The 21,075-nt window shown below is 41.4% G+C and overlaps 1 protein-coding gene across 2 annotated transcripts in view; it reads left to right on the top strand.

Annotated features, from left to right (window-relative positions):
- MAN1A2 (mannosidase alpha class 1A member 2) overlaps positions 1 to 21,075 on the top strand; it is a 138,373-nt gene that overhangs the window by 23,477 nt on the left and 93,821 nt on the right. For both annotated transcript variants that reach the window (XR_004169200.2, XM_031610253.2), the window contains exon 2: positions 7,803 to 8,058. Coding sequence is in view for 1 of the 2 variants with exons in the window: in XM_031610253.2 (XP_031466113.1) it covers positions 7,803 to 8,058 (256 nt within the window). In the remaining variant the exon portion in view is untranslated. The remainder of the gene's footprint in view (positions 1 to 7,802; positions 8,059 to 21,075) is intronic.

Below are 21,075 nucleotides of genomic sequence, written 5' to 3'. Positions count from 1 at the left end.
TGTTTCAACTCTTTGAAAGTGTAGATAAGAGCAAGACAAGGGGAAATGGATTTAAGTTGAAGGAGGGAAGATTTAGGTTGGATGTCGGGGGAAGTCCTGGAACAGGTTGCCCATAGAGGTTGTGGATGCCCCGTCCCTGGAAGTGCTCAAGGCCAGGTTGGATGGAGCTCTGGGCAGCCTGGTCTAGTATTAAATGGGGAGGTTGGTGGCTCTGCTATTGTGGGGGGGTGTGGAGCTTGATGATCCTTGAGGTCCCTTCTAACACAGGACATTCTGTTTGGTTTCAAACAGTTTATTAGGTCTCTTTATGGTTCTTTCTGGCCAAACAACCGTCTGATCACCAATCCTTTTGATATTGCTTGTTTTAAAGTGGCTACTAATGTAGTTTCATGATATTTGGACCACTCTATTGTCTGGAGACTGTAGGATAAGCTGTTGGGATCTAGTCTTGTTAAACATCTTCATCAGTGACCTAGATGAAGGGATAGTACGTACCCTCAAAGTTTGCTGATGATACAAAGCTGGGAGGATGGCTGTCACACCAAGAGGCTGTTCTGTCATTCAGCAAGACTTGGGCAGGCTGGAGAGCTGTGTGGAAAGGAACCTTTCAAGGCTCAACAAGAGCAAGTGTGGAGTCCTACACCTGGGAAAGAATAAGAGCATGCATCGGTAGAGGTTAGGGGTTGACCTGCTGGACAGGAACTTTGCAGAGAAGGACCTGGGTGTGTTGGTAAACTACAGGATGATCATGAGCCAGCAGTGTGCCCTTGTGGCAAGGTCAATGGTATCCTGAGGTGCATTAAGAAGAGCATGGCCAGTGAGTTGAAGGAGATGATCCTCCCCCTCTACTCAGCTTTGATGAGGCTGCATCTGGAGTACTGTGCCCAGTACTGGGCTCTTCAGTTCAAGAAAGGCAGGGAACTAAGCCCAGAGGAGGGCCACAAAGATGACTAAGGGCCTGGAACATCTCCCTTGTGGGGAAAGGCTAAGAGACCTGGACTGATCAGCCTGGGGAAGCGATGACTGAGGGAGAATCTCCTCAATGTTTATAAACATCTTAAATGTGAGTGTCATGTGGATGGGGCCAGTTTCTTTGCAGTGGAGCCCAGTGGCAGGACAAAGGGCAGTGGGTGTAAACTGGGACATACATAGGAAATTCCATCTTAACATGAAAAAGAACATCATTAGTTTGAAGATGACAGAACACTGGAAGAAGCTGCGCAGAGTCGCTGTAGAGTCGTCTTCTCTGGAGATATTAAAAACCTGCTTGGATGCTTTCCTATGTAACCTGTAGGGAACCTGCTTTAGCAAAGGAGTTGGAATAGGTGATATCCAAATGTCCATTTCAACTGCTATGATTCTATGATTCTGTGTAGCCTTTGTAGCAGCTTTTGCTCTAAGTAAGCTTTTAGACTATTTTTCTCAAAATGCTCTATAATGTTCTAGTTCGCTAGCATCCCCTGAGGTAGGGATGTTAGTTGGGTATGGAAACTATTTGACATGTTTTGATATGTGTTTGTTCTGCAGTTGTTTCTAGTCTTTTTTAAACGAAGAGAGAATATGTTCTTTGGTCTTCTCTGAGGTCTCTCTTCTTTGAGTATCTGAGTGTAATGATAATTGCACATATTGACTTTCTTATGCTGGATGGGAAGCTTGTTGGCATTTAAATGCCACTTTGGGGGTAACAGGGAGTCTCAATTGGTCATGTTTCCAATATTTTCTTCACAACTTCATTGTGTTTTCACTTCTCTCATATTGCTTAAGAACTCAGAAGAAATGCGATACTCATTTTTAGGGGTGTTTTTCTTCCACTAAGGTCTTATACTTCAATATATTTGGTATAATATATCTTCAACTGGAACATGCAGTGACATTTCTAGCAGCTCAAGCTGTCCATCATTGGTAATCGCACAGTGAATATCTGTCTGCAGAAGAAGCTCTTGTACCGTCTTCTGTAAATTCCCTCAAATACCTGTTGACTTTCTCCTTCATCTTACTGTTTTCATATATTTGTCTCTAAATGTCACTTTCTGGAAGACTTTGGGCTGATCATACAGTTAGTGCTAGAATTTTTCATCTCTATTGAGTCTCTGCATGTTTTCTTTAAGCAGTTAAGTGTTCTGCTGAGTGAATGAAGGAAAGTGTGCTGTAATTCCAATTTCTTTAATGAATCTAATTGAATTTCAGTGCTGTAGGAATCGCAGATTCTGTACATTTACTTAATGATAAAAAGTGGTAACAGCTGTGAGTTCAAAACTCGTTTTCTGAATTATAGCTGTTTCATGCAGCTTGAATCTGGAAGAAGGTGAGGATGCCAAAGTGATGGAGCTTTATATTATTACTGTTGGATTCAACACCAATTACTTGTCCTGGGACTGAAAATTACAGGGAAGGATAAAGACAGAATCTTTATGGTGCTTGATTTTGGTAATGCAGACTTGTGATCTTGCACAAAGCACATCACCACAGTGACACGTTTCCCTGAGTTAGATTCACTATAGATACTCAGACATGGTTAATCTTCTATGCACATGCATGTTAACCCCAGGCTATACCAAAAGGTCTTGTATCAGTGAGAAAAGTACACTTATTTTAAAGCATCTTCTGCAGACTAGGTGGTTAATGTGAATGTACAATGGACATTCTTTTTATTAAGTCCCAAAAGACACACAGTTATCATTTTCTTATAAAAATTCACGTTTTTCAGTGAGGCTGATTCTTTGGAAAAAAGAATTTAAATGTGTTAGCAAAACCATTAGTAGTTCTGGACAGAAGATAGACTGTATCACTGGTCTGCAGAAGCTGTGTTTTGAGTAGGAGAAACATACTCACCAAATACATTAACTGCTCACTGAACGTTTAGGAATCAAAACACTTTGGAAAGTGTTCAGGACTATAGATTATGGTTTCAAATTTAAAAATTGATACACATTTTCAGCTTCATCCATTACTGAAACAAGAACTATGCTACCACATTAGAGTATGAGCAGTTTTACATAATTGCGAGACAGTTATTCTCTTCCATAAGTGGGTCATGGAAAATATAAAAGTCTTTATTTTCTCTTTTTGTGATAATGTTTAGCAACTCTGAAAGTTGTTTCTTTGCACTACATTTGAAGGAATGAAGGACTGTTAACTGTTCAACAGTAGTAATGAGATTGAATTTGATATAAAGAGAAGCTCAGTCCTTCATTTTACTTTGTTTAGGAGAAATGTGAATGTGCCATGGATGATACTGATAAAAATGGCTGAAGAACTTCAGTTTGAAAGCCTTTCAGTCAAGGCATTTATTAAAACATTGCATTGTATTTATCATGCTGAAATACAAGAAGGTAACAATGCTACTATTCTTCTTTTCTTAATGCAAGCCTAATAACACTTGAGAAAAAACTAAGTGCTAATATGACAGTTGGTGTAACAAAACATTTTGCTGAGAACATTCATATTGTCAAGTGATGTCAGATTTTGTTAAATTGAGAACTAAATGTGCATTAAAAAAAAGTCCTTGAGCTTTTGTGAACTGGAGACAAGAGATGTATAAATTTAACTTAAAAAATATACTGGATATTTATGTGATAACGGTCCAGACTAGTACAGTGAAGTTTGAACTGCTAATTTCTGGAACTAAAAGTTGGATTTACTACACTTTGATGTAGAGAATTCTTAGGGAGAGAACTGCTAACAGTCATATACTTTCCTCAAAATGGAACAGTCCACAGGGATTGGTATGGTAGTATTAAACTAAATGATACAAATATTTAGCTGAATTTGACAACTAGTATCCTTATGGAATATGAAATAATTTGTGTGACTGTTACTAATATTGTGTAATTACTTTTATAAAGTAGAATCTCTAAATCTTCTTTTAAGTATCTTTAGCTTGAGTTGACTTTTGAAAACAGCTTTTAACAAAAACTGTAAATTGTTTAAAAATCAGAAAATGCAGGTTAATTAACATTTCATTGAAGTATTTCAGCATGCTTTGTATCATCTACATTAATTGATACTTTGGCCTGAATCTTCCTTTAAACATAAGCTTTCATTAACTAGCGCATTTCAAAACATAGTAGTCCTTATTTTACATCTCTTTTCTGTTCTGAAATGTAGACTATAATTGTCGCTTTAATACATTAAGATTCCAGTTTCCAAAATGATGCATTTGAAGCATCAGGAAAAGTTGGAGACTTCCTGCTTTTCTCCTTTGGCTTCATCTATTCTGCACTAACTAAACCGGTCAGTTTGGTAGGTTCCACAGCAGGAGTGTAACGAGCCTCTTCCCACTCTAGTCTGCTTGAGTGCCCTTTTCATTTTCATCACTGTGAAAAAGTTGGTACTTCTTAAATTTTGTCAAAGACAACATTTTGGATTTTTTTTTCCATTCTTAAACTGTTATGTGATCTGTTATATCCTCTTTAAGAAGCGTGTTAGTATGTAGTTCTGAAGGATACCTGCTGTACTTTCTTTTGGAAATCTGAATATTGATGTGCAATAGCCAGAACATATTAATGAAGGTACTTTTTAGATCAAGCCAGCTTTTAAACCAGTAAATGTGATTGTCACACTCAGCCTTATCATTTTAAGGTAGCAGGTCAAGTTTCAGTCAATCAAGACTGATTTAACAGGTTGCTATATGGCTATACATGCCTCAGGAAAAGCACGTCCTTAGATTAGTATTAGTTGTTGCTAAAATATTTTGATTTTTCATTTGTGGGTTGTTTTTCTGCTTCAGTTCAAATCATCCCAGTTCTGTAAATCATCTGGCAAAATCTTTACATCGTAAAGTGCCTTGATTCTTCAGGTTTGAGATATGCCTTCTTGAATTTTTTAAATCCTTCCTGTAAGACACGCATTATATTGGTACTTGAAACATCCCGGTAGTCATTATTAAAAATGCATTAGCCAGTGTAGAAAGAGCAGAATTACTTTCTTCTAAAACATAGGTTGCTCCAAAAGTAATGCCTTCTGTTTATATCAGTGGAAACTACAACAGATACAAAGAGAACAATAATACTATGTGGTAGAACCAGTTCTCAGCTACAAAACTCTATTTCTCAACAAAGTCTACCATTAGCTATGCATTTTCATAAGCAATGATTAAGAGCCTGTATGCCATAGTCATAAAAAAAAAAAAAGCAGCAGCAAAGGTGATTTTCCCCCCTCCCTTTCACAACTGCTGTGATGACATTATTGCTAGGAAAACATTGCCCATGTAGTCCATCTTTTATTGGCCTAAACAGGTGGAAGTCAGGAGGTGCCAAATCTGGGCTATACTGTTAGTATGGTAGGACTGTCCAGCCAAGACTTGGCAATATGCTCTGTGGTTGTCAAACTGGTATGGGGCCTGACATTATTGTATTGTAAGTGAGAGGTTGTCTTCTCTGGCCTGACTCTGGAAGCTTGAGCCTTCAGCTTAGTCAGTGGTGTGGCGTTGCAGTCAAAGTTGATGAATTTCAGGGAATCTAGAAGGCTCACTCTTTTCCTATTCTAAAAGACAGTACACATCATTTTACTCACTGAAGGCTGCTTCTTGAACATTTTCTTTGATGGGGAATTTGATGGGGAATTCACATCACCACTCTGCAGACTGCTGTTTTGAATCTGGTTAATAGTGGTGACCCTATGTCTTGTCACTAGCAATGATGTGATCCAGAAAACTGTCACCTTCAGCCTTGTGTTGGTTCAGTAGGTCCTGAAAAACTTGGATATGGTGTTCTTTCTGTTCCTATGTCAGCATCTGTGGGACCCACCTAGCACAAGACTTGCAATGTTCCAACATTGCCACCATAGTTTCTGATGCCTTGAAGCCAATGTTCATACAGTCTCCTGGCAATCTGCTAATTAACAGATGAGCTGATTGAGACACTCGTTAATTTTTTGGTATAACAGCTGCACATGACTGGAATGTGGCTTGTCTTTCACATAGCTGTTTCCACTGCTGAAACGCACCACCCACTACATCACTGTGCTCACATCAACTATTTGGTGTCCATAGACATTTAGTAAGCATCAGTGGATGTCACTGGGTGCCATTTTTCCACATGGAGGAATTCATTTCCACACCTTTGCTACATCTGACACTTCCATGTCAGATGCCATTTTGTCAGACTGCCCCTCTGCTACTGTCTGCTACATGACAACAAAATGCAATGAAATACTGATGGGAAGGTTCAGGCTCTACTACCATACAACCACCATCTGCCTCTGATGTTTGGGCAAACATAATAAAATAGGAGACATCATTTTCAGAGCAGCCTTTGTATAAAACATAACATACTGGCTTTATTCTTTGACTTTTTTTTGGTAAAGATGTAAAGAAGCAGTGTTCTGTAATCAACAGGACTTGGTCTTGATGTATGAGGTTAATAAAAATGGTTCTGCTATACTTTGAAAGCTTGGTAAAGTCTGTCCATATCCCTAAATATTGCAATATAAATATTCCAGCACAGCACCTCAATCTGATACTTTGATTGAATCTCTGGAATGTTACTCATTTATAATAGATGCCAGATATTTTTAATAAGCTTTGTGGGGGAAAAAAAGCCTTTTCTTTGTAAGTATATAATTGACAATTGTTGGTCTAGTGTTTGTGTTTTCTCTAAATTTTGGATTGGCTTTTGATTGTCATGTGTAAGGTGGTGCTTGCCCCCTTTTGTTGGGGTCAATACTTTTTCAGTGTGTTGAAAAAAGATGCGATTTAGGACAACTTCTAAAAGCTTTTAGGCCAAGCTTGGCATATCTGACTTGGTATTTCTGACTTGGTATGCTGCGTGCCATCTTTGCTCTCTATTATTCACTTAGAATATGTTCCTCCTTAATCTTTTTTGACAAAGAAGCATTTTTGTCCAGAGAGTCAGAAGGAAGAGTATATTGTTTTAGTCCCTGCAACTGTCTTGTCTTACATAGTTGTTGAACAAATCTGTATCCTTTTAAGTGTAAAATGATTGTGTTATACTGAGAGTCTAATGTGTATTTTTCTAATGCCTTGATGTATTTTTAGGCCATTTTTCACTTGTCATTAGAATGACCTCTCAACATCAACTTTAAGACAGTAATCTTTATTTTTTGTGTCTGAAATTCAACTTCCGTTGTTCATTAAAGATCACAATGGAAGACTGTGTTTGGAACAAGTTATTGTTGGCTTTGGCAACAGTGATTTTCAAAGTCATACTTTATTAGAAGCCTGTATGTTCTTAAATTGCTTTATAATCCTCTGACTTTAACTTGTGAGGTTTATAGACCGTACTGTTTGAAATGAAAAGCACCGAATAAAAGGCAAAACATAATGTGTTGGAATTTGCAGCTAATGCTGCGACTTCATTCTCATAAAGAGAGTAGTACAGTTTTCTGTAGCCATTACTTCAGATCTTTACATATGACTTGTGCAGAAGGTGAGGAAGAATCCCTTTGATTATATTATTGATTATATTTGATTATTGATATATTGATTATTTGAATATTGATTATGTTATTTTATTATATTGTGTTTTTTAAGACCAATTGATTGTTAGATGCACTTACGCACACATCCTGTAACCGGTACAGGATGTAGGCCTTTTCACTTCCTAAAATCTTGAGTAGATGAGCAAAGGTGTAATTCAGAAAACTGTTTTCTCACAATGCAATATAATGTGTACTACTTATCTTCTGAGCTTCATTGCAAAAGTAGTGTAGAAACTTGTCAGAATCACTAGGATTACTAGAGTAAATCAACTTGGAATATGGCTTCTCTTCTGAAGGTGCAATTTTTTTATAACCGATGTGTATTTTAGTAAAGAGTTGCTGACTAGCATTTGTGTCTCTAGAGAAGAAGAGGAGCGTCTGAGAAATAAGATCCGAGCAGATCATGAAAAGGCCCTGGAAGAGGCAAAGGAGAAATTGAAGAAATCGCGTGATGAGATTCAAGCTGAGATTCAGACTGAAAAGAACAAAGTAGTGCAAGAACTGAAAAAGAAAGACAGCAAGCCACTGCCCCCTGTTCCTTTACCAAATCTTATAGGGATAAACAGTGGAGAACCAGCAGACCCAGATATTCGGGAGAAGAGGAACAAAATTAAAGAGGTAAATACAATAACTTGTATCTGGTAGCAGTTATTTATACAATATTCAGTTGTTATTACATGAAACAATATAAGAAAAATAGGACTACAGATCATCTTCATTAACAGTGAGTCAAAAGAATGAGTCAAGTATATTTTTGTTTATCAAGACATTTTGTTGCATTTTTTCTGCTGCTAAGGTTTGTATTTCTTGGGATAACAATTTAAAAAGGGATTTCTTGAATTAGGTGGTATAGGGGTCAAAGTGTCATTAACAAATGGAACAGGGACAGTGTATTTGATTTCGTCAGCTTCCATTGAAAGCATATGGTCTTTTAGTGTGTCACAAAATAAGTATTTAAAAAAGTAGATGGGAAGATAGGGAAAAAATAACCTACTTCTAAAATTTGTAAATTGCCAAGTTAGTATTTGTTTTTCAAATTAAGTTTTAAGTAACTCCGAAAAATAGGAGTTGTCTCATTTACCTGTAAAATATTCAAACTAATATGTTGGCTTAAGATTTTGATTCGGTGGCAGCCTACACCACAGAGAATACTGACTCTAATCTTATCCTTTTCACCTGTGAGACTCATTGTAATATTTTGCCTGGGCGATGCCAGTTTATTATTTACATCAGGCATTTTTCTGAGTCTGTATTTTTAATTAGTCTGGCAGAAACATCATAGGCCCTTTTTTCTATTCCCTTTGCATCCCCCCAAATCTGATTAGTTTTACGTCCCCAAGCCAGGTTTACAGAAATGTGCAGACCAGAGGTAGAGGGACACAAACTATATATGTAAAGAACATCTGGGACCACAGTTTCACTGGGTTTCGTAAGCTCATATAAATATGTCAGTCATATAGCTGTCCTAGTAATAGGGAATTACCAAAGCTGGAGTATGTGACGTGCAGTGGGTAGGTCACCCAAGTTAGAATTTTACTGTGGATATTAATGATGGCTACGTGAAATACATTCTTAACAAGTAATAAGCAATTCTTTATGTCTGTGGAATCGCATCATTATTTGAACCTACAGGTAGCAAATCCTTTCTGTAATTTTAACTGGAATTTATTGTAGTTAAATACATCTTGAGTTTGCAACTGATGTATTTAATGGGTAGAAGAATAATTTAACCAAGCACTGAATACAGAAAATGATGATGAACTGGACAAAAAAAACTCTGAAGGTCAGTTAGATCAAACCTGGGACTAAAGGGAAAACAGAAAATCAGAACGGTAATCTGTATTACTGAAGTTATACAGTATAACTTTGTGAGGAGACAATTGCTTCAATTTTCTTGTTGATAACAGAAAAAGAAAAAGGGAAGTTTGAACAGTTCTTCTGATCTACACCTGGAGGTGTAACAGTTTGTCTGCATGACTTAACTCTTGTGATTCTTGCCGTGTATCTCATGCTATAGAAAAGTTTTTCTACTTTTTCTTGTTCATTTATCAGTCTAAGTGTGAAAAACATAAATGAGACTTTTTTTACTGCGTTGTTTATGGCTGCTATTGTGGCTTCTGAAAAGTGTAACTTTTATAGCCAAAGATTTCATGGAATTATGCACTAACTAGGTAAGTACTTCAGTTAGAATATCATACCTTTCTACTGAGCATTTTTCACCAGTGTGACTGTTGTGCTTGATAATTCTGGATTGTACTAGCATGACAAAGATTCTTTGTGTGAGTTGCCTTCACTGAGTCCGTCTTGATACTTATGTTGGTATCCAGTGAGGTCTAGAATTTAAGTTCTTCGATGAATGAGGTCATCAGTTCTACCCCTTCACCCATCTGACAGTAGAATATAAAAATAGAAGGCCCACTAGTCAGGATGGACAAATGGGTGCTGCTGAACCCAGTGTTGTTGCAGATTCACTTGCTTAGTGACTTCTGTACATGCTTTTTGTACATACAAGATTTTGACATCTATGTGCAGTGGATATAATATGACTGGGCTAAAACATTGACAGAGTACTATTTTGCCTGAAACGTGTTTTTGATATATCAGGTGCATAACAGGTTGCTGCAGTGATTCCAGAGATAAAGTTCTACATGTTGAAATTTGCTGCCATCATTGCTGAGCTCTTGTCTCCTTGGTTTATTTTTCACAACCACTCTAGAGTAATATAAATGGTCTTTGTAGTTAAGATGCAGATATAACAATGAAAAATCTAGGAGACAATGTCTCCAGCATAGGTTTACATCTAGCTATGTAACACTTCTAACACACGGCATAGTTATCTGGATTAAGATGAAAAAAATTGCACAGGGAAGTGCCTTGTGCTACTAAGGCTGCTTATCAGGCTTTGAAATTCCAGGTGCTCCTGAGGAGGCAGTTGGCTCTTGCCTTGCTTTATTTTGAATTGTCCTGATGCATGTTTTGTGAGTACAACATTCCTCAAACAGCTCTAGACTACTTGAATTCACAAAATGGATGAATTTATGCAGCCTGCTTCACCAAGTACCAAGTGGTGAAAATGTAGAATAGATTAGCTGATGGGAACAATTTATAACAAGCACGTGGGTATTTGCAGTTGGGAGGCAGACTAGTTTCTATCACATTTACAGATGTAAAAATGTATTGCTTTTTCTTTTGAAATACCATTTTGGTGAAGTCTTTTTTACAGATTGCTGTATAAAAAGGTTTGATTTTGCCAATACTTCTATATTTTAAAACTTTTTCTTTCAGAAAAACTTGCATGAATTAGGATTGTGGAATACTATTATGAGTTTTATTAAGTGTTTTGAAAGCTTTACGTAACAGGAATGTTTACTAAGCACAGAGAGGGATGCTTCTTAAGATTGTGGAATAAACTAGAAGCAGATTCTGCATCTCTTGGTCTTGAATTTTCTTGTTCAGTTCTGATATTTGTATTTAGTGTGTCACTATTCTCAGTTGGAACTAATTCAACAAAATTATATAAATTTGTCTGTGTTCTAACAGTTCAGTTATTTAAATAAGGACAGTATACTGGCTCATCTTGTACAGTAACAATTTTGAGAATTAAAGTTTTTCTCAGCTACTTACCATGAAAGCTTTGTAGTACTTCTCCAGTATACTGGGTTGCTCTTCTGACTCTAAAAAAAAATTAGCATTTTTAAATCAATTAAATCAATTTAAATCAGTTTTAATAAACACATCTAAAAATGATTATTGTTGGTATACTTTAACTTTGTACTAACTGTAACTTTGTATGACAGCGATTTTTTTCATACTAATGTGAAGATTAAATGGTTTTATAAAAGGATAGATGAGACTTGTCTCATCTTTCAGAAGATTTTAAGATGTCTTTTTAAGGCTAACGCAGAGAAATTAGGTATATAACTGTTAGTTTGAAAGTCACTGGCTACCTTTCAAAGTTAAATTAGACATAAATTGCATGAGCACTAGGAGTTTGGCAAACTTAATTTCCATTATGTCTTTTGGATAGTGTTCAGAGTATTAATTTTTGCTTCAGTTAAATATAATCATTATGGATGTTATTCTGTTTTTCAATGTGTTTTGGTTCTTTGAAGAGTTTTTACTCAGTCAAATAAGGGAAATTCTTTTTCAGAATAGAATAGAGTTAAACACTCTTCAGAATTCGGGTTTCTTTCATTTCAGACTAAGGCTAATTTCACACTATTGCCTTGCTGCCAGCCTTCATTTCATATACTTGTTAAAATAGAGTATTTAATCCAAATAACCAATTCAGACTATTCTGTATATACCTTATTCTAAACAGTGAAGTGCTTATTTTGAACAAGTCCATAAATGGCAGTTGTGAACTGTTGAAATTATGACCATGTTAATTCTACATACGAATCTATATGTATTGTATTACATACAAGTGTTAATTTTACAAGGGTGTAAAGAGTTGGGGAACGCTCATAGGAAGGTCAATAAGTGGCTGTAGATCTGGTGTTGATAACAGGGTTATGGGTTCTATGACCAGGGATCCCCATTTGCAGATGAGCATCTACCTGGGAGAGAGACTCCACTTTACTATGTGGGGTGAAGGTCTCTTTGTCAGCAAAATGGGTGACCTCAGAAGGAGGAGGAGGTAGAAAGAAAGCTACAGCAGCTCATTGAGGGTGTGATGAACAGGGTTGATTAATGAAAGGTCTGGGGCAGTGTCACAAAGAGAGATCACAGAAGTGATGAAACAGGGATTTCTAGCACTTGAATGTAAGCAAGGAAGTACGTACAAGACACTCAGGAGAAATCTCCAAAACCCTTACTGGGAAATTAGTGTGCTAAAGTGTGTCTTTGGGGTCCATGTACTTGAATGTACGCAGTGCAGTGAATAAACATGATGCAACAGTGATTTAGGTACAGGACAAGGGCTGTAGTCTCCTTGGAATCAGGGAGACATGGTTGGGTGGTACCATGAGTGGAGTGTTCCGACGGAGTTAAAAGCTGACTGGGAAGATGAAGAGGTGTAGTTTCCCTTTGTGACACAGCAATTGAAATACGTGGAGCTTTGCCTAGGGATGGATAATAAGCTAACAGACATTTTTGGTAAGGATTAAAGAGGAGATGAGGGTGATGCTGTAGCAGGTGTTATAGGCCACCTGACTGGGAAGAACAGGCAGATGAGACCACTGTAAACAGATAGGACCAGTTTCACATTTGCAGACCCTCATGGGGGATGTCAGCCAGCCTGATATAGAATAATTTAGGTTGGAAAAGACCCATCAAGATCATCAAGTCCAATTATAACATAACACTACCAAGTCCACTACTAAATGATGTTCCTAGGCATGATGTCCACATGTTTATTAGATACTCCCACAGATGGGGACCACCACTTCCCTGGCTTGTTCCAATGCCTAGCCACTCTTTCCATGAAGAAATTGACATTTAATCTAAACCTCCCCAGGCACAACTTGAGGCATTCTGTCCTGTCATTTGTCACCTGACAAAAGAGACTGACACTGCATTGCAACTTCCTTACAGGTAGTTGTAAGAGGGCAAGTTCTCCCGTCAGCCTCCTTTCTTCATGCTAACCCACTAACTCCTGTGACATCTTGTTTTCTAAGACCCTTCACTAGCTTTGTTAGTTTTTGTCTGATTACATTCCAGCAACTCACTATCTTTCTTGCAGTGAGGGACCCAAAACAGAGCATAGTACTTGAGATGTGATCTCACCAGTGCTTAGGACAGGAAAACAATCTCTTCCCGGTTTCTTATAGCAGCCAGGATACCACTGATCTTCTTGACCCAGAAGTGCATCAGGGTGGTTGTGTTCAGCTGGCTGTTGACCAGCGCCCCATGTCCTTTTCTGCTGGGAAACTTTTCAGCCACTCTTCTCCAAGCCTACACCACTGCCTGGGGTGGTTGTGATCCAAATGTACCATCTGGCACATACCCTTATTCAATATTATTCAGTTGGATGTGGTCCATTGATCTAGCCTACCAGTATTCCTCTGAAAAGCCGTTTTACCCTTTAATAGCCTCATGGCATAATTGTAGTTCTGAGATGCCTGCCCCTTTTTTCAAAGGCCATAAACTTTTTCTTCCTGTGTTCCAGAAGAAATTCTCTTGATTTGGGTCGGTCTTCTCTGGTCAAGTGGGGCATCTCTCTTGTCAGTTCCCTCACTACTTGTCAGAAGGTTGTACTCCAGACATTCTGGGAATCTCCTAGTTCTCTTCTCAGCTGTATTGCATTTGGAAAGTTGGAGTCTCCCTTGAGAATGAGTGCTAGTGATCATGACATTTCTAGCTGCTTTTAGAATATTTTGTCTACTTCTTCATCATGATTGGGTGTCACAAGTCTATGGGTCCAGATGGAATCCACCTGAATGTGCTGAAAGAGCTGGTAAACATGATTGCTAAGCTGTTTCCTACTATCTGTCAGTGGTCCTGATCAAACAGAGTTCTAGATGACTGAGTAAAAGAAAGATGTAGAAGCAGTGGGAGTGGGGATGGGTGCCCTGAAAAGAATACAGGGATGCTATTGGGATGTGCTTTGATGGAGTCAAGAAAGCCAAAGCACAGGTAGAATTGAACTTAACAAGGGATGTGAAAAACTACAAGAAGGGATTCTTGAAATACATTGGGCAGAAGAGACTGTACTCCTAATAAATTAAAAATGAGATCTGGCCTCTTCAGACATGGAGAAGGTGAGGGTTCCAGTGCTTCACAGAGGGTGGTGAAGCACTGGAACTGGATGCATTCAAAGAAAGGCTGGATGTGGCTCTGAGCAGCCTTGTCTAATGGCTGGTGACCTTGCCTGTGGCAGCCTGGTTGAAATTAGATGATCATTATGGTCCTTCTCAACCCAGGCTGTTCTGTGATTCTACAATATAACCCAAGTGATAGGGAAGATGGTGAGAAGAGATGTTCTGCTAGATCTCATACCAACAAAGTGGGGCCTGTTAGGGATATGCAAGTCAATGGCAGCCTTGATTTCTGTGACTGTGAGATAGTGGAGTTTAGGATCTTGAAGAGAGGGAGCAGGGGAGAAGTGAAATCACAGTGATGGACTTCAGGAGAGCAGGTCTGGCCTCTTCAAAGATGTAATTACTGGAGTCCCATGGCATATAGCCCTAGAGAGAAGCCCAAAAAAGCTGGTTAGTATTCAAGGATCACCTCCTCTAAGCTGAAGATGGGTTCAGCCTAACAAAGAGGAAGTCCCGTGAAAATGTCAGGAAACTTGCTTGGATGCACAAGATGTTCTTGGCCAAACTTGATCTCAAGAAGAAAGCACATAGAAGGTGGAAGCAAAAGCAAGTACCATGGAATTAATATAGTAAGTGTCTGAAGATGTAAAGATGAAATTAGGAAAGTGAAAGCCCAAATGAAACTGGGCAAGAGATGTCAAAGATGACTAGAAGGGCTAAATGAGATGGGAAGCCTGGTTACATAAGAGATGGAAAGGGCTGAGGAATTGAATCTTCTTTGTCTTTCTTTAGTAGTAAGGTAAGGCTGGTTATCAGGAATCCTAGGCCAGAAGGTCACAGAGAAAGACTGGAGCAAGGAAGACACTTCTTTGCTGGAACAGGGTCAGATCAGGGAATACTTAAAGAGTCTGGTCATACGTAAGTCTGTAAGCCCAAATATCATCACATGGGCTCATGAGTGAGGAGGGAGTTGGCTGGGCCCAGTCCTGTTGAAGATCTTAATGATTAGGTTGATAGGGCAAGTCTGCTGCTGTCACAACTGGAAGTAGTGGCTGAAACAACAGGGGGTTGGCTGTGCTGCCATTCTGAGGGACCTGGACTTGTGCTCCATCCAGAGGCTGGAGAAATTGGCTGATAAGAACCTTTTTGAAGTTCAAAAGAAAGGGCAAAGCCTTGTGTTGGTGGGGAAAAACCTTATACTGGAAAGAACCCATTCAGTGATAGGCCATGAAAATGATTGTCAGACTGGACCTCTCATAAGAGGGAATGCTGAGAGAGTTGGGTCATCTTAGCCTAGAGAAGGCTGAAGGGGTAGAATGGGAGTGTTGAATTAATGTTTATAAATACCTGAAGGGAGGGACAGAGCCAGACTTTTTTTCTGTGATGCCCTGTGCCACCACAGAAAAAAGACAGTGCACAAACTGAAACACATAGGACCTTCTTTCTGAACATCAGGAAGCAATTCTGTACTGGGGAAGCACCTGCGAAGGTTGCTCAGAAGTTTTGGACTCTCCTCCTTAGGGATCTTCAGGAACAGTCTAGACATGGGCCTGGGCTGTTTGCTCTCTGTGAGCCTGTGTGAGCAGAAATAGGTGATCTTTGGAGGTCCCTGCCAACCTCAGCCATTCTGGGGAGTCTGCTGTCTAAGCTTGCCAGCTAAAAGGAAGCTTTACCAGAATGTAACAAATGTGCAGTTAAGAGAATGGAGTGAAATAGTTCTTGTGTTCTAAGCTTCAAAGATATATTGGCAGCGATATATCACTACCTGAGGAGGTGTGTGAGAAACACCTAGGCTGATTTGTTGAGGAGAAACAGTAAGGCACTCCTACTCAGGACTCCCCAGCAAGGACGGTTGTTATTGCCGGGGTGAGTGATAAGTGTGGGGGTTCCTGTTAACAACCCATCAATGGGGCGAGGGCAGAGCCAGCACTACTGGCAGCAGGGCAGGCCTGATCAGGCACACCTCATTAAGGCTATCTAGTAGTGTTAGTGTGCCTGCTGGTTGGCAATGGCTGCATCCCGGAGGAAGGCTAACGCCACAAAAATTGTGGAGACCCATGTGGAAGTCCCATGCTCACACAGAAAAAAGACTGCAGCCAAAAGGAGCGTGGAGACCCAGACTGAGGTCCTGTGCGTGCTTGAAAGGATAGCTGATGCTAAGACAAGTGTGGAGACTCAGACTGAGGCCCCAACACGAGATGCTAGTATGCAGGTCACTGGCTGTCACGAGTGCCAGAGCCTGGCCTTTGCAGTGCTGGTGATGGCAGTGGTAATTGTATAAGATGTGACCAACTGCACGACTTACTCAGCCTTGTGGTCGACCTGAAATAGGAGATAGAGAGGCTGAGAACCATAAATGAGTGTGAGAAGGAGACTGACTGGTGGTGCCAGTTCCTATTGGCCCTGAGATCTGGGTGCATAGATGAGGCACCACGTGGAGCACGTCACCCCCTGCTGCCTCCTAAACAGGTGGGGGAGGGGAAGCGGCACATGGGTGAGGGGAACCAGCAGGCTGACGGTGCTGCAATGAGCCTCCTGTTCTCTCCTCCTCCTATGAACAATTCAAGAAAGGGGGAGGAGTGGAAACATGTACCAGCTCGAGTGGGTGTGCCCCATCCTGACCATCCTTGGCTCCCCAGGTGCCTCTGAGTAATAGGTTTGAGGCCCTGGAACTTGAGGGAGAGGTGAGTGGGGTTGTGGAGGGACCTCAACCCGTGAAGTTGCCTCAGGAAAAGCAGTCGACCCATGCCTCAAGACTGCCTCCACCCGGAAGCACAGAAGGGTGATTGCTGTGGGAGACTCCCTGCTGAAAGGAACAGAAGGCCCTATATGTCGGCCTGACCCTACCCGTAGGGAGGTGTGCTGCCTCCGTGAGGCATGGGTCAGAGACATTTCTAGGGGACTTCCTGGTCTGATTTGCCCTTCTGATTATTACCCATTATTGATAGTCCAGGCTGGCAAGGACGAAGTTGCTGAGAAAAGTCTCAGAGCAATCAAGAAAGACTTCAGGGGACTGGGGTGGGTAGTCGAGGGAGCGGGCATGAAGGTGGTTTTTTCTTCTATACCTTCAGTGGCAGGGCAGGATACTGAGAGGTACCAAAAAACCCGCCTCATAAATGAATGGCTTAGAAGTTGGTGCAAATCCAGGAATTCTGGGTTTTTTGACCACGGGGAAACTTACTAAGCGCCTGGCATGATGGCAGCAAATGGAAGTAGCCCCTCTCTGAGGGGGAGGAGGATCTATATGAGTCCTGCTAGTTCCTCAGCTGACAGGTCTTTAAACTAGGTATAAAGGGGAAGGGGGCAAAATCAGGGCTGCTGGGGTTGAGCAGGTCAGTCAAGGGCTCGTACTGAACCTGATGGGCGATGACAGTGAAGTACAAAGGGATGGACTGAGGCAGGGGGGTGTTGGGGGTGCTGCTGTACTAGGGGAACCTAGAACCTCTATAAGGGCAGTGAGACGGAAAGCCCAGCTGAAGTGCCTTTATACCAATGCACACAGCCTGGGAAATAAGCAGAACGAGTTGGAAACCGTGATGTGCTTAGAAAGTTATGACCTTGTTGCTATCACAGAAACATGGTGGGATGATTCCCATAACTGGAATACCACCATTGAGGGTTATCGGCTCTTTAGAAGAGAGAGGCTAGGTTGGAAGGGTGGGGGAGTTGCCCTCTATGTTAAAGAGTGGATAGACGGTGAGGAGCTTCCTCTGAGAAACAGTCAGGATCAGGTTGAGAGCCTGCAGGTTAGAATTAGGGATGGGTCTAACAAAGGCCAGCTGGTGATAGGAGTATACTACAGGCCACCTGATCAAGGGGAGACTGTTGACGAGGCTTTCTTGCTTCAGATGCGGGAGGCTTCGTGCTCACGGGCTCTTGTCCTGATGGGGGATTTCAACCATCCGGATATCTCTTGGAAAGTCCACATGGCGAGTTGCAAGAGGTCTAGGAGGCTTCCTGGAATGTGTTGATGATAACTTTCTGGTCCAGGTACTGGACAGACTGACCAGAGGTGAAGCGTTGCTGGACCTGCTGCTCACCAATGCGGAGGAAATCATTAATGGTGTTAAGGTTGGAGGCAGCCTGGGTTGCAGTGACCCAGGTCGCTCTGGTCGAGTTCGTGATCTCGAGGGATGTGGGCCTGGTGGAGCGCAAGAACTCTCCATCCCACTGAACAAGAAAGCGGGCAGAGGAGGGAGGAAGCCGGCATGGCTTGGTAAGGATCTGCTGAGAGTGCTGAGGGCGAAGAAAGGTGCGTACAAGCTCTGGAAACAAGGCCGTGCTATCTGGGAAGAATATAGGGATGCTGTCCGGACTTGCAGATGTGGGATCAGAAAAGCCAAGGCGCAGGTGGAACTGAACTTTGGGATAGCGAACTTTAAGCTGTTCAATGGACTGTTGGCTGAGATCCCCTGGGATGCTTTCTTTAAAAACAAAAATATTGAGGAGAGCTGGTTACCCTTCAAGGATGCCTTCCTGAGAGCGCAAGAACTCTCCGTCCCTCTGGACAAGAAAGTGGGCAGAGGAGGGAGGAAGCCGGCGTGGCTTGGTAAGGACCTGTCCGAGACTGCCTCATGAGACTGAATGTGTACAAGTCTATGGGGCCGGATGGTGTCCATCCCAGGGTTTTGAAGGAGCTGGCTGAGGTGGTTGCCAAGCCACTCTCATCATATTTGAAAAGTTGTGGCTGTCAGGTGAGGTCCTGGATGACTGCAGGAAGGATCACATCACTCCCATTTACAAGAAAGGGAGCAAGGAGGATCCCGGGAACTACAGGCTGGTGAGTCTCACCTCTGTGCCTGGGAAGATCATGGAACAGATCATCCTGGATGACATGCTTGATCGTATGAGGAATGAGCGTGTGATCCGTGACAGCCAGCACGGCTTCACCAGAGGAAGGTCATGCTTGACCAATCTGGTGGCCTTTTATGATGGAGTGACGGCATCGGTGGACAAGGGAAAGGCAACCGATGTCATTTACCTGGACTTGAGCAAGGCCTTTGACGTGGTCCCCCACCACATCCTTATCTCCAAATTGAAGGGATATGGATTTGATGGGTGGACCACTCGATGGTTGAGAAACTAGTTGAAAGGCTGCAGACAGAGGATGGTCATCAATGGCTCTATGTCCAGGCGGAGGCCGGTAACGAGTGGCATCCCCCAGGGGTCTGTCTTGGGACCGGTGCTCTTTAACATCTTTATCAGTGTCATCTTTAATGACATCGATGATGGAATCGAGTGCACCCTCAGCAAGTTTGCTGACAACATTAAGCTGAGTGGTGTGGTCGACATGGTTGAAGGAAGGGATGCTGTTCAGAGGTACCTCAACAGGCTTGAAAGGTAGGCCTGGGTGAACCTGATGAGGTTCAACACGGTAAAGTATGGAGTTTAGCACTTGGGCCGCAGGAACCTCAGGCATCCATACAGACTGGAAGAAGCGATCCTTGAGAGCAGCCCTGTGGAGAAGGACCTGGGGGTCTTGGTAGACGAAAAACTTAACATGAGCCAGCAGTGTGCCCTTGCGGCTCGGAAGGCAAATGGTATCCTGGGCTCTGTCAAAAGAAGGGTGGCCAGCAGGAACAGGGAGGTGATCGTTCCTCTCTACTCTGCTCTTGTGAGGCCCCATCTGGAATACTGCGTCCAGGTGTGGAGCCCCCAGTATAAAAAGACAGGGAGCTGTTGGAGAGGGTCCAGAGGAGGGCCACGAAGATGATCAGGGGACTGGAGCACCTCCCCCTATGAGGACAGGCTGAGGGAGCTGGACTTGTTCAGCCTGCAGAAAAGAAGGCTGCGGGGTGACCTCATTGCAGCCTTTCAGTACCTAAAGGGAGTCTACAGACAGGAAGGGAATCAACTCTTTGAAAGGGTTGATAACTGCAGGACAAGGGGAAATGGTTTTAAGGTGAGGGAGGGGAGATTTAGGTTGGATGTCAGGGGGAAATTCTTTACAGCGAGAGTAGTGAGGTACTGGAACAGCTGCCCAGAGAGGTTGTGGATGCCCCATCCCTGGAAGTGTTCAAGGCCAGATTGGATGGGGCCCTGGGCAGCCTGGTCTAGCATTAAATGAGGAGATTGGTGGCCCTGCATATGACAGGGGGGTTGGAGATTCATGATCCTTGAGGTCCCTTCCAACCCTGGAATTCTGTGATTCTGTGTGATTCTGTGATTGGCAAAGTCTAAGAGTCCTCTGGAGCTTTTGTTCTAATTGTCCTGTATTTATTGCGATACACAATCATGTAACAGTTCCTAATTGTACCCTTTATTCATTAAAACGTTTAGTGTTGTTCAAAGTTGTGAAGTGAAGGAGACGCTGATTTTGCAGTATGCTTGCTTCTTGAGCACTTAAAAAACTTTCTAAGCTTCATGACACAGGCTTGAAAGGAGATTTTTTATTGATATTTGGAAAGTTGTTTTTAATGCAGCAAGATTTTGATTCTGTTCCAAAAAGATGAGCAAGACATTTATTTAGCAAAAGTTGTTGCAAGCCATCTTCAAGTGTGTCATCTCTGATCTCTGAGTGTCCTTTTTAAAACGTGTGACACCTGCAGAACAAATCACTGTTGAGTTTGGATGCATCAAGTGAGTCAGAAACAACACTTTGGTTGGGAAACTGAAGGTCTGCCAGTGAAAGTGAAATTAATCTAGATTTCCATAAATCTACTCGAATCTTTGAGTGCATCTTATTTTAAAATGTGAATTCTAATATAGTACCTTTTAGAGGACAGGTATTTACTTAACAGAGGAGATAATTTAATATTAGTGGAAGAAATTTTGGAAACATTTTTATAATTGTACTGAGAAGTAAGTGATTAAAATGTGCTTTCATCATGGCCTTTGAATGTTGCTCAAGAAGCTCCTAACAATGTTGAGAAGTAACAGCTTTAAAAGCAGCAAAACAAATGGATTCCTATAGCGTTATCACTTATATCACTCT

Source organism: Phasianus colchicus, chromosome 1 (assembly GCF_987193195.1).
Source record: "Phasianus colchicus chromosome 1, bPhaCol1.hap1.1, whole genome shotgun sequence".
In the NCBI taxonomy this organism is placed as follows: Eukaryota; Metazoa; Chordata; class Aves; order Galliformes; family Phasianidae; genus Phasianus; species Phasianus colchicus.
Note: the sequence above shows the minus strand (reverse complement) of the source record. Positions and strands in the feature narration are given on the sequence as shown.